The sequence below is a fragment of the Pogoniulus pusillus genome, chromosome 3 (assembly GCF_015220805.1).
Source record: "Pogoniulus pusillus isolate bPogPus1 chromosome 3, bPogPus1.pri, whole genome shotgun sequence".
Classification (NCBI taxonomy): domain Eukaryota; kingdom Metazoa; phylum Chordata; class Aves; order Piciformes; family Lybiidae; genus Pogoniulus; species Pogoniulus pusillus.
The window spans coordinates 11,219,309-11,231,898 of record NC_087266.1 but is presented as its reverse complement, the minus strand read 5'-3'; the positions used below and the strand labels follow the sequence as shown (position 1 = coordinate 11,231,898).

The window sequence follows — 12,590 nt, the reverse complement described above, 5'->3', positions numbered from 1 at the left end:
TTGTGCTCTTCCCCTGGTCCAGCATGCCATACCTTTGCATTTTCACTTCCTCCTTCAAGGAGATGGGATTGGACAGTTTTGTTTTGTCTGCCTCTCACTGAACCTGTCTTACTATTTAGAATCTTACTGTTTAAAATCAGTCAGGGTTGGAAGGGACCACAAGGATCATCTAGTTCTGACCCCTCTGCCATGGGCAGGGACACCCTACCCTACATCAGACTTACCACAATCTCATCCAGCCTGGCTGTAAACATCTCCAGGGATGAGGCCTCAACCACCTCCCTGAGCAACCCATTCCAGGTTCTCACCACTCTCATGCTGAAAAACTTCCTCCTCACATCTGGTCTGAACCTACCCACCTCCAGCTTTGCTCCATTCCCCCTAGTCCTGTCACTATCTGATAACCTAAAAAGTGGCCCCCTCAGCTTTTTTGTAGGCCCCCTTCAGACACTGGATGGCCACAAGAAGGTCACCTGGGAGCCTCCTCCAGACTCAACAGCCCCAACTCTTTCAGTCTGTCCTCAGAGCTGCTCCAGCCCTCTGATCATCCTTGTGGCACTTCTCTGGACCAAGGGATTACAAGGTCCACATCCCTCTTGTAATGGGGGCTCCAGAACTGGATGCAGTACTCCAGGTGGGATCTCACCAGAGTGGATTAGAGGAGGAGAATCACTTCCCTCAACCTGTTAGCCACACAACAGAAGTGTTTGTTGTGCTGTAGCAGGAGACCTACATGAGCCTTGACCTTCCTGAAAACTTCCATTAGAATGATCAACACCACAGATTTCCTAGGGCTTAATAGCAACTTAAAAAGCAGTGCAATCACTGAGTATCAGCAAATAATGTCATAGTCTGGCTCTTTCATGGGGCCCATCAAAGCTATAATACTACCTATGCAATTAAAAAGCTTCTGTAAATACCCTTTAAGTTTAGATACTGTTTGTCAGCAGACTGTTACTGTTAGGTAAATAGTGAATGTCTGCACTGAATCCGAGGTACTTGACATTTTTTAAGTGCTTTGCTGCTTTATGCTGCTGTCACTCTGTGCTGGGCCTGGCTGGGGTGGAGGTGACTTTCCCCATACAGCCTGTGAAGTGGAGTGTTTGTAGCTACAGGAGTGGTCATACCACACCAGCTCCACAGCGTCAAGGCTGTCTCTCCAATGCCATCACAAAGGCCAGTAGGGTGGTGGTGGGCAAGAGGTTGAGACTACAGAGCCAAGACAGCTGACTCCAGCTGACCCAGAGGGATGTTCCATACCACATGATGTGCTCAGCAATTAAAGCTGAAGGAAAGGAGGAGGTAAGAAATACCTTTGGTATTAAGGTGTTTGTCTTGTAGAGCAACCACCCATGTACTGAGCTAGCTGGATGTCACCTGCTGATGGACAGAAATAAAATCTTTCTATGCCTTACTTTCACACACAGACTTTGCCTTTTTCTATTCAACTGACTTTATCCATCAGTTTTTAACCTATTTTTCTCCCTCTGTTCTGCTAAGGATGGAGAATAAGTGGCTTGGTAACTTCCAGGCCACCTATCCCAGGCAAGTTCAAAAATCCAGCAAATCCACAGTAGTGGGAGAAAGATTGTTCCCAGGGAAACAACAGGGGTGAGAGACAGGGGGGATGCACACTCTGCTGTCTATTTCAAATTAAAAAAGGCATTATTCCTTTTTTGTACTTCTAAATTACATTTTTTAATGTGTCTGGGTGTAAATTTTTTTTTTTTTAACTATTCCTCTTAGAACCTGATTATTTATTTTTCACCAGGCCTGTTGCCTAATTTTTTCTGATCAGGTGGAATGCTGTTGCACAGATGTTTTTGATGATGTTTTGGGGTTACCTGAATTCTCAAGCCACGTAGATCTTTTTCAAACACTAAATATTGTTCATTCTGTAAACTGCATCACTTCACAGATAACTTCTACTAAAATCAAGCACAGCCTTCTTGTGCAGCCACTCCCTTTGCTGTCACTGGCTGTGGCAGATGGTAGAGGAAGAGTGAGGTCAGCAGGAGCAGGTAGTAAGCTGGCATCTGCTACAGCCTGTTGTCAAAACCAGTCACCTGCAGGTGAACTGTTTAGACAATCTATACTAGGATATGTTTAAATACAAACTAAACCAGAAGGAAGATGTGAGGCAGAGAAGGTCACATGTTAGACGTGAGAGACATGACCCAGGGAGCTTCCACTATGCTTTTTCTGTGACTCTTCATGAGTATTTTGAGTGGGCCTGCTTGGTGTGTGGTGGGACCACAGGCTGCTGAGTATAACTTGGATGAGAGTGAGCTTGGGAAGAAAGTGCTCCATGGGAAGAGATTCACATCCTTCCCCATTCTGGCTGAGAAGGTGAGGAGAAGGCCTTCTGCTCTCCTGGCTACATGTACAGTAATACCTGCTAGAAACCAACAATTACATCAAGGAAACATCAACAGACAAAACCTAATAATTTCTGCTGGAATATGGAAGCAGGAAGATGTGGAAGAGCTGCAGTTTGAGGGTCTGATGGCTCACAGGCCAGCATCACTGGAAAGCAAAAAGACTGAGAGCTGCTGGAGCAGCCCAGCAAGAAGGGGGACATATGCCACCAATCACTTTGTTCTCATCCCAAACCCACACCAGAACACTGCCCTGTTGTATTGTGAGACTGTCTTCCTTGCAGCATCGGATCAGGGCTGTCATCACTGCCAGACACTTCTGAGCTGCACAGATTTCTTCTCTCTGAATGGTCACAGGCTATTGCCACCTTAGCAGCTCCAGTGGGTTTGCTTGAAAGCTTCCTCTGAAATGGGCAAACCACCCAAAGAACTCAAAGTGGACAATTCTGTGGAACAAACAGATGCCAGCAGCAGTTTTCAGAGGAGCATCGTGGACTGGCTGTGCCACTTGTCCTGCTGCAGTCAGGTCCTGAGCAGCTGTGAGTCAAAGCAGTGTGGTTTACTGAGGGAGTTGCAACACTTCCCTAAGCGTTATTTTCACCAATAAATGATCAGCTTATGGTAAAGGCTTTTCATATGGTGGTCTTTTTATTATGTTTAAACAAAGCCTTCGATGTATAAAACCTGCTGTGGCAGGATCCACCCAAGGAGATCTGTCCCCAGCAGAAGGGCAGCACCTCACCTGTACACTCTGAAGAGGCACATCTTTCTGTGCTGTGTAGGATTTGTGGCTCTTGGTGTTCTGATTCTGATTTTAGCGTTTTGGAGGGGAAGGCACAGGGAACACACACGCTGCCACCTCCTCAGTGCTTGGGTCCAGTGTATGGCTTCCTTTTTGCTCTGGATACTTGACTCACTGGACTGGTGCATGCTGTCAGCCCAGGTAATCACTTCTTTGTGAGCATCTCTGCATTTCTACAAACCCTAGGAAGCAGAGTTTTACTGAAAACTTCTCATTCCTTTGGCCAAGAGGAAATCCCTGCCAAAGGAAAGCTTAAGTATTTCTATCCCTCCAAGGGAAAAAAGGTCTCTGGACATTTTCCCTCAAAGTACAGTGAGATTTTATTCACCGTTCATCTGTTACCCACCTATGCTATGCTAGGTGCCCGGTGTCACATTGAAACAGGCTTGCAACTTGCCTGCCAGACCCTCAGAGCTGAGCTGAAATGAGCTGTGTCCTGGGAGACAGCAGAGCTGCCACATGCAGCTTATGGATAAACAGTACTGGATTTGCATGAGCTGCGAGTGGAGAAAAAGGATGCTGCCGGCTGAAGAGGCTGATTTGCCTTTCTCACAGATGTGCGCGTCTCGGCGCAGCTCCTGGGGAATGACTGGGCAGAAAAGCAGCACGTCAGAGCAGAAACCATGTCACACAACCCAATGACTGCAGAAGATCCCGGCTCAGGGCTTATCTAGGGGTATAAAGCTGTTTGAAGGAGCTAAAGGCGCTGCGAGCCGAGCAGGAGGGAGGCATGCCCGGGTCCGCAGCCCCTGGCAAGCCTGGGCTGGGCGAAGGGAGGCAGTCTCTGCCGGCACACGGACTGAGCTCTGCTCTGCTTCTAAACTGGAGAAGCAGAGCAACGGGTGAGGATGTTGTCCTGTTTTGTCTGGCTCTCTCTCCCCAACTTGGTTAACACTTTTGTAACCTCAGGAAAGCTGTACCTTAACGGGAGCCTGGAGAAGACTTTTGTAATCCCAAACGTCTCCGGTTTGTTTTCCTGGGATAATGACAGCCTGGCCGACTGGCAGAGCTTTGTGGACAGGAGCCCATATGGAGCAGAGTCGCAGAGCATCAGGGTGAAAGCCCTCCTCATCACAGCCTACTCCTTCATCATGGTCTTCTCCCTCTTGGGCAACATCCTGGTCTGTCATGTTGCCATCAAGACCAAGCGCTTGCACTCCGCCACCAGCTTGTTGCTTGTGAACCTGGCGGTAGCTGATCTCATGATCACGCTCCTCAACACGCCTTTTACGCTGGTAAGTCTGGGGCAGAGATGCCCTAAAGGCATCACAGTTACTTCGGCAGCCTTTTCTTCCTTATGCTGCTGTAGGCAGTGCGTGGATGTTCTGCAGACACCTGTCCAGTCCCAATGACAGGGATTGGAGTTATCTTTGGATAACTGTTACCCAGCTGAAGAGCTGAAATTACCCATTTGTTAGAAGTAGCCTTGGTAATACTGGAACAATAAGAGCATCATAGTGATTGGGCATTGTAGCCAGGTGGGGGGTGGCCTCTTCTGCCAGGTAACCAGCAATAGAACAAGGGGACACAGTCTCAAGTTGTGCCAGGGTAGGTATAGGCTGGATATTAGGAAGAAGTTCTTCACAGAGAGAGTGATTGGCATTGGAATAGGCTGCCCAGGGAGGTGGTGGAGGCACCGTCCTTGGGGGTCTTCAAGAAAAGCCTGGATGAGGCACTCGGTGCCATGGTCTAGTTGACTGGCTAGGGCAGGGTGCAAGGTTGGACTGGATGATCTTGGAGGTCTCTTCCAACCTGGTTGATTCTATGATTCTATGATTCTATGATTCTATCTGATCTTTTTTGTTGGGATTTTTTTTCCCCTTCTCTGAAGTATTTCCAAGGTAATACAATGAGCCTCTTAGAAAAAAAAGGTTTTTTGCTCACTATCATTTCACAAGATGTGTTGAAAAGCTCTACTTTGCTTTGAAGATAAGGCACATAGGCCAGCCCTATCCTGTGAGGAGAGCTTGAAAGGGAAAAGTTAATGTATTGATTCAATAGTTAGACTGTGGAAGGACACCCTGTGAATAAAACAGAATGAGCATCTTTGATACTGCACTTGTGTATTGTCCTGGTGGATATTGCTGTGCCACTGAGCAGCACTTAGCCATCTCTTCAGGGTTCAAAAGCCAGCAATTATACAATTACACAGAGGACCTGATACGTCAAAAATGCCTTTCACATAGCACAAGGAATTGTGTGCTGGAGGTGTCTCAGTTCTCCACAAACATGGGGAGGTGTGTAGGGGTGCACAAAACTAATGGCATTCTGGTTTCAGGCTCGTTTTGTGAACAGCACCTGGATATTTGGGAAGGGGATGTGCCACGTCAGTAGGTTTGCACAGTACTGCTCCCTCCACGTCTCTGCTTTGACCCTCACAGCCATTGCCGTGGACAGGCACCAGGTGAGAGCTCTCTGAACCAGACAGTGGAATCTTGGAGGGGGCACATGAGAACGCCAAATGAAAAGGGATGATCCTATGTCCTTTCCTTTTCAGCTTCCAGATTAATGTAAGATGCATGGGGAGCTGACAGGGCAAGGGAATTCTTGTTGTCAGATCATAGAATCATAGGCTTAACTTGGAAGGGATCTCAGAGATCATCTATTCCAACCTGCCCATGGCAAGGATGTCTCTCAACTAGACTCAGCTGCTCAAAAGCCTCATCCAACCTGGCCTTAAACACTCCCAGGCAGGAGGCAAGATAAAAAGAAAAAAATCAAGCCCTCATCAAGGTGGGAGGTGGGAGATGTTCATTGTCCTGTGGTTGTTTCCAGGCAGGGAACCAGACCTTTTCTGCAGTACTTAATCCAGTAGTTCTCAAACAAAGAGGAGGTCCAAGATCTTGATAGGAATTCACATGGGCAGCTCTTCTCTGTGTGGTTTGTCCAGCACCATGGCTGTAGGCACATCCCAGTTAGCTTCTGCAGCTGTGTCTCGCTTTGCTTTAGAACATCTCATCTCTTGTCATCTCAAATCCTGGAGAGCTGACTGTAGCCCACTGCTGTTTGTCCCAAGCTGAGCTGTGATTTGCTGTTGATAATAGCTCAAAACTGGGGGCAGTTGGACACTATCAGTGTGGAGTCACCTAACAACCACACAAAACAGTTAACAGGTGACATTTTCTGCTGGAAAGCTTATTTCAGCTTGTTATGCACTGGCTGTCAGAAGTGTTCCTAGAGATGATCTGCTCAGGGTCCAGGGAGATCTGGTTAAATCACAAAACTGTGGTCCTTTAGGTCACTGGTATTGAAGACTGTGAATTTTTTTCCCCTTCCCTTTATCCTCCCCCTTTTCCTTCCCTTTCCCTTTCCTCCCCTTTCCCCTTCCCTTTCCTCCTTCCCTCCCTTCCCTCCTCTTCCCCTTCCCCTTTCCCTTTCCTCCCCTTTCCCTTCCCTCCTTCCCTCCTCCTCTTACTTGCCCCCTTTCCTTCCTTTTATTTTTTCCTTTCCTTTTAAACCTTCCTTCCTTCCTTCCTTCCTTCCTTCCTTCCTTCCTTCCTTCCTTCCTTCCTTCCTTCCTTCCTTCCTTCCTTCCTTCCTTCCTTCCTTCCTTCCTTCCTTCCTTCCTTCCTTCCTTCCTTCCTTCCTTCCTTCCTTCCTTCCTCCCTTCCTCCCTTCCTCCCTTCCTCCCTTCCTCCCTTCCTTCCCTCCCTTATTTGTATGCATTACATTGAGCCTGGAAATCAGGACATGTCCAAGACCCCTGGTACCCAGTTTTTCTCACCTAGACACAAATACTGAAAGAGTGAGGTTGGGACCTGACTTTACCCATTTCCACTGAGTTAAAAATCAGGCTTTTATATACAGCTTAAAGTCAACGGGAGCTCAGTGAAGACTGTGCTGCTTGCATGCTGCATTTCCACATTAAGTAACAGATGGAAGGCTGAAAGATCATATGAAAAGAAAAAAAGAAGATGTAATTGTTTCCTGAAATGTGATGGGCCTGAATCTGGGTTTGTTTTGCACAGGTTGTAATGCACCCTCTGAAACCTCGCATATCTACTGCTAAAAGTCTTATCTGTATCTCTATAATCTGGATCATGGCAGCCTGTTTTTCTCTACCACATGCTATCTACCAAAGACTCTTTACCTTTGAATACAGGTAAGGATGTGCTTTGCTTTTCTACTCAGTTTCCCTGGAAGCCAAACTCAGTGGTCATATTTTGGCATCTTCTACTACTGTGGTCAGACAAATATGCAACTACATTGTCATTTTAATCAGATTTCCCTTTGCAGTGGCTAATAGCTTGTCCTTGATGCTATTCTTATTTAGTTTATCTTTATTCTGTCACATTAATCACATGAAGTAGGCTAAGAACTTAGAGGATCTGCCCTGCACTCCCTGCCTCTATACGCTGGCATTTCACCTGATCTGACTTTTTTGGGCAGACCAGAAATTGGGTAAAACCTGAAACCTAACAGGTTTAAATCTACTTTTTGTCCCTGGAAAAGTGAGGGAAAACCAAACCAACAAAAAAACCCCCCTCAACAACAACAATGAAAAACTAAACCCAAACTCAACAGCCTCAGCTGTAAAATGTTGTCACAAGCCTTGATATTTGGAAAGTGCTTTAATGAGATGCTTGAGCGTGTCCAGAGAAGGGCAACGAGGCTGGGGAGAGGCCTTGAGCACAGCCCTACGAGGAGAGGCTGAGGGAGCTGGGATTGGTTAGCCTGGAGAAGAGGAGGCTCAGGGGTGACCTTATTGCTGTCTACAACTACCTGAGGGGTGGTTGTGGCCAGGGGGAGGTTGCTCTCTTCTCTCAGGTGGCCAGCACCAGAACGAGAGGACACAGCCTCAGGCTGTGCCAGGGGAAATTTAGGCTGGAGGTGAGGAGAAAGTTCTTCACTGAGAGAGTCATTGGACACTGGAATGGGCTGCCCGGGGAGGTGGTGGAGTCGCCGTCCCTGGGGCTGTTCAAGGCAGGATTGGAGGTGGCACTTGGTGCCATGGTCTAGCCTTGAGCTCTGTGGTAAAGGGTTGGACTTGATGATCTATGAGGTCTCTTCCAACCTTGGTGATACTGTGATACTGTGAAAGGTCCTTAATATGTGCAGAGGCTGTTTCTGTTTACCAAAGCCAAAGAATAAAAGACTTCTTCTGTGCAGCTGGGAATTTTGTAACGGATGTCACCCACAGAAGTATCATAAGGCCATGAATGCCCACAAGGAATTATCACCATATGGCTCATGAATTGCTCTTTGGCTCAAATCCTTGGGCAGCAGAACTCTGCTTAACTATGGCCCAGGTACATAAATGAAAGGTCTGCCTTCAGGCTTTATGGAAGGACCTCTTTCCCACCCAACTCCTTGTTTCTGATGTACTTCACCCTCAGTGCCTAGCCATATGTGCTCTCAACCCCTGTCTGATGTCTCCACTTGCAGTGAGGAGGTTACCCGGTGCCTGTGTCTGCCAGATTTTCCTGAGCCTGCTGACCTCTTCTGGAAGTACCTCGACCTAACAACCTTCATTCTGCTCTAGGTCCTGCCCCTCCTGATTATCTCTGCTGCCTACATGACAGTGGCCAAGAAACTCTGGCTGCGCAATGTCATTGGAGACGTCACCACTGAGCAGCACTTTGCCCTTCGCAAAAAGAACAAGAAGACCATAAAGATGCTGATGCTCGTTGTCTTCCTCTTTGCAGTCTGCTGGTTCCCCTTGAATTGCTATGTTGTCCTCCTCTCCAGCCAGACCATCCACACCAACAACGGCCTCTACTTTGCCTTTCACTGGTTCGCAACGAGCAGCACCTGCTGCAATCCTTTCCTCTACTGCTGGCTCAACGACAGCTTCCGATCAGAACTGAGCTCTGCTCAACATGTGCAGAAAACCTCCGGTGCCCACAGAACAGAGGCTTGCCTCCACACTCCCATCCTACCGGCTGCCTTGGCCAGAAAGTGGCAACTTCGAGAGGTTACAGACCTCCCGTGTCCTTCCATCAGCCTCCAACACCCAGTCAGGAAAGGCTGACATCTCTGCAGCCGAGCCAACAGTAGCTGTGAAGTAAACAGTGGTCCTGGGGAGTCTATAAGAACTGCAGATAAGATTTGGCTGGATATAAAATGGGGGAACTGTGTGGAGCCCTGGCTTACTTACCAGCTGAGCAGACACTCATGACAAAATCTGTGAGGTCTCTTCCAACCTTGGTGATACTGTGATACTGTGATACTGTGAAATCAGTTTACATTTCTTAATGGGAACTCCATGAAGAATAATGAACTATGAACTTCCCACAGCTTGTGCACACTACTGAGGAATCTCAGCATCACTGTTTTACTTTACAACCAGCAACAGAACAAGGGGACACAGTCTCAAATTGTGCTGGGGGAGGTACAGGCTGGGTGTTAGGAGGAAGTTCTTCACAGAGAGAGCGATTGGCATTGGAATGGGCTGCCCAGGGAGGTGGTGGAGTCACCGTGCCTGGAGGGGTTCCAGAAAAGTCTGGATGAGGCACTTAGTGCCATGGTCTAGTTGACTGGATAGGGCTGGGTGCTAGGTTGGACTGGAGGATCTTGGAGGTCTCTTCCAACCTGGTTGATTCCATGGCCACGTGGTAAGACAAAGAGCAGCAGGAAACAGGAATGGTGATGCTGGCAGGCAGGGAAGGAGAGAGACAGAACAGGAAGTCCCCCTGCTTTTATGGAATGAGAGTGGACTAACCATCACCTGGTAGTGTTCAGACCCACCCCTGGGGAGGGGTCAAGACCACCTGGAGTCAGGTTCAAGATCACTCCCCCCAGGAGGGTTAACCTTGTACAAGTTGTTTCTAGAAAGTGTAGCAATGAAGAGGCTAAAGATGGACTCTTCCTTAAGACTCAGATTGAAATATAGCCCTTCTTTTGAAAATGGCAAAACCACAGCAGGAGCAATGACACTGAAATATAAATAGAACTGAACTGGGCAGTTGTAGAAAGCAGCAAAAAACCAGCTGAAGAGCTCAGATGTGCTACAGCAGTGTCAAATTTTTAGCTAACACCACAGTAGGGTACTGATCACATGCTTTCTCAATAAAAAAAAAGGTTAAATTGATTCTGAACCAGTTCATATTGCTCTGACAATTTCATGAGAAAAAGTAAACCACAATTTAAGTACTGTCCCACAAGCCTGCTCAGGGTTTAGTGCTGACCATATGTATCACAGTATCACACAGTATCACAGTATCATCAGAGACCTCACAGATCACCAAGTCCAACCCTTTACCACAGAGCTCAAGGCTAGACCATGGCACCAAGTGCCACGTCCAATCCTGCCTTGAACAGCCCCAGGGACGGCGACTCCACCACCTCCCCGGGCAGCCCATTCCAGTGTCCAATGACTCTCTCAGGGAAGAACTTTCTCCTCACCTCCAGCCTAAATCTCCCCTGGCGCAGCCTGAGGCTGTGTCCTCTCGTTCTGGTGCTGGCCACCTGAGAGAAGAGAGCAACCTCCTCCTGGCCACAACCACCCCTCAGGTAGTTGTAGACAGCAATAAGGTCACCCCTGAGCCTCCTCTTCTCCAGGCTAACCAATCCCAGCTCCCTCAGCCTCTCCTCGTAGGGCTGTGCTCAAGGCCTCTCACCAGCCTCGTCGCCCTTCTCTGGACACGCTCAAGCATCTCAATGTTCCTCCTAAACTGGGGGGCCCAGAACTGAACACAGTACTCAAGGTGTGGTCTAACCAGTGCAGAGTACAGGGGCAGAATGACCTCCCTGCTCCTGCTGACCACACCATTCCTGATGCAGGCCAGGATGCCACTGGCTCTCTTGGCCACCTGGGCACACTGCTGGCTCATGTTCAGTATTGCACTACAGGATTACAGATGGAGACACATTCCTTCAATCACTTGGGCTGCTCTATTTCACAAACCTCATTTTATTTAAATAACCAAGAGGAACAGACACATATTTTATCAAGCACTTTAGAAGGCAACAAGAGAGCCACTCATCATTTTTAAATACAAAAGGGGAATTAGTAAAAAGTTAGGTGTGCATCCAACATGAAATGGGAACATTGTTGGCTTTAAGGAGCTTCAAGTTTTAAAGACTGAGAACTCTACTTAAACAGTTCAAACACACTGACATCACAAAACCTTAATATTGCACTATAGTTCCTTGTTCAGAACACACACTGCATGCTGTGCATCTGCATTACCCACATAAAAAGAACCATTAGAAGCACAGCCAGGCAGGAACAGTCTAGAAAAGGTCAGAAGAGTCACAGGTTTGCTGGGAAAGAGAGGTAGAGTGGTAAAATTGAGTTGCTTGGACCACCAGTATCCAACACAAGCCCTGTTTTTTTGCTGGTAATGTGACAGACACTAGGACTGCAGCTGTGCTACTGTCCTGTGCAGAGGTAGCATTAACACTATGGCTTTGAAGATTTTCTTGTAAGCAAGGCTTGTCTTAGATGAAAGCCATATAATAACTTGTAATAGTAGCTCACAGTAGCTCGTATCACTTTGATATCCACTCTTTTAACAACAGCTGACAAATCAGTGTGGCTGTACTGCTGTTTGCAACCTGCTGCACCACAGAAACAGTTTTGTGTGAAGATGGTCTGGTCAATCACTTCTTTTCCCCCTCATCCTCAGCCATATGAAGAGTGCTAACAGTAGAGAAATGGCACAGATAAAAGGGAAGTCCTACCTCCTACCTAGCTATAAAAGAGGCTCTACTTTGCCTAAAAAGACAACTTAGAAGAGGTGACAGGCAAAATATTTTAGTTACACAGATAATGTGAGAAAAACAAGTGAGCATATAACACTTGAGAGACACACACTGTCCTTGTGGCAGTGGCCAAAGCCCCTGCTCACTTCATCTTGCATCTAAAATTTAAAGACAAAGGTCACTTTAACGTTCATAAAAGACTGGAGTCCTGGGCAGGGGGAACAAGGTGAATGCTACTCTCCCCAAGCAGTCTAACAGCAAAGCAGGAGAGTTTTCCAATGTACAAACACCCCACTCCTTCTTCTGTCTGCTCCAGTCCAGTTCAGCAACCTCTTTTGATTAAAATTAAGCCAGAGTGTGTGGAGAGAACAACATTTCATCTTAATTTATGTCCACCTCACTTTGGCTACTGAGTGCTCGGCTCTACTGAGGCACTCAGATGCCACTGTAATACAAGTAAGACTATCTTCACACGTGGGACTCCAAAAGCAGCACAACTGATACCGTGTTTGATATTACAAACATGTTGAAACTAAATCCACTCATCCAAACATTACAAAACAACTTCTACAAGCCATTAAAAAAAAAAAAAAAAATGGAATGGACTTCACTGATCTCAGATCCAAACTCCAGGGTGGATTTGTCAGTCACTAAGACCAAAACAACTGAGAAACAGAAATTAAACTAATATTTAGCTTACATACAATTATATTTTGTAAAAAAAAAACAAACAACCCTAAGACATTAATTTATTAATACACAAA

At 46.9% G+C, this 12,590-nt stretch overlaps 1 protein-coding gene across 1 annotated transcript; it reads left to right on the top strand.

The window, feature by feature from the left end:
- The first annotated feature begins 4,028 nt into the window (after positions 1–4,028).
- On the top strand, positions 4,029–9,188 carry GPR83 (G protein-coupled receptor 83). The gene is given in 5 exon segments (XM_064140091.1): positions 4,029–4,415; positions 5,459–5,584; positions 7,149–7,282; positions 8,566–8,985; positions 8,987–9,188. Coding segments are annotated over 5 exon segments (1,269 nt in total).
- The last annotated feature ends 3,402 nt before the right edge of the window (positions 9,189–12,590 follow it).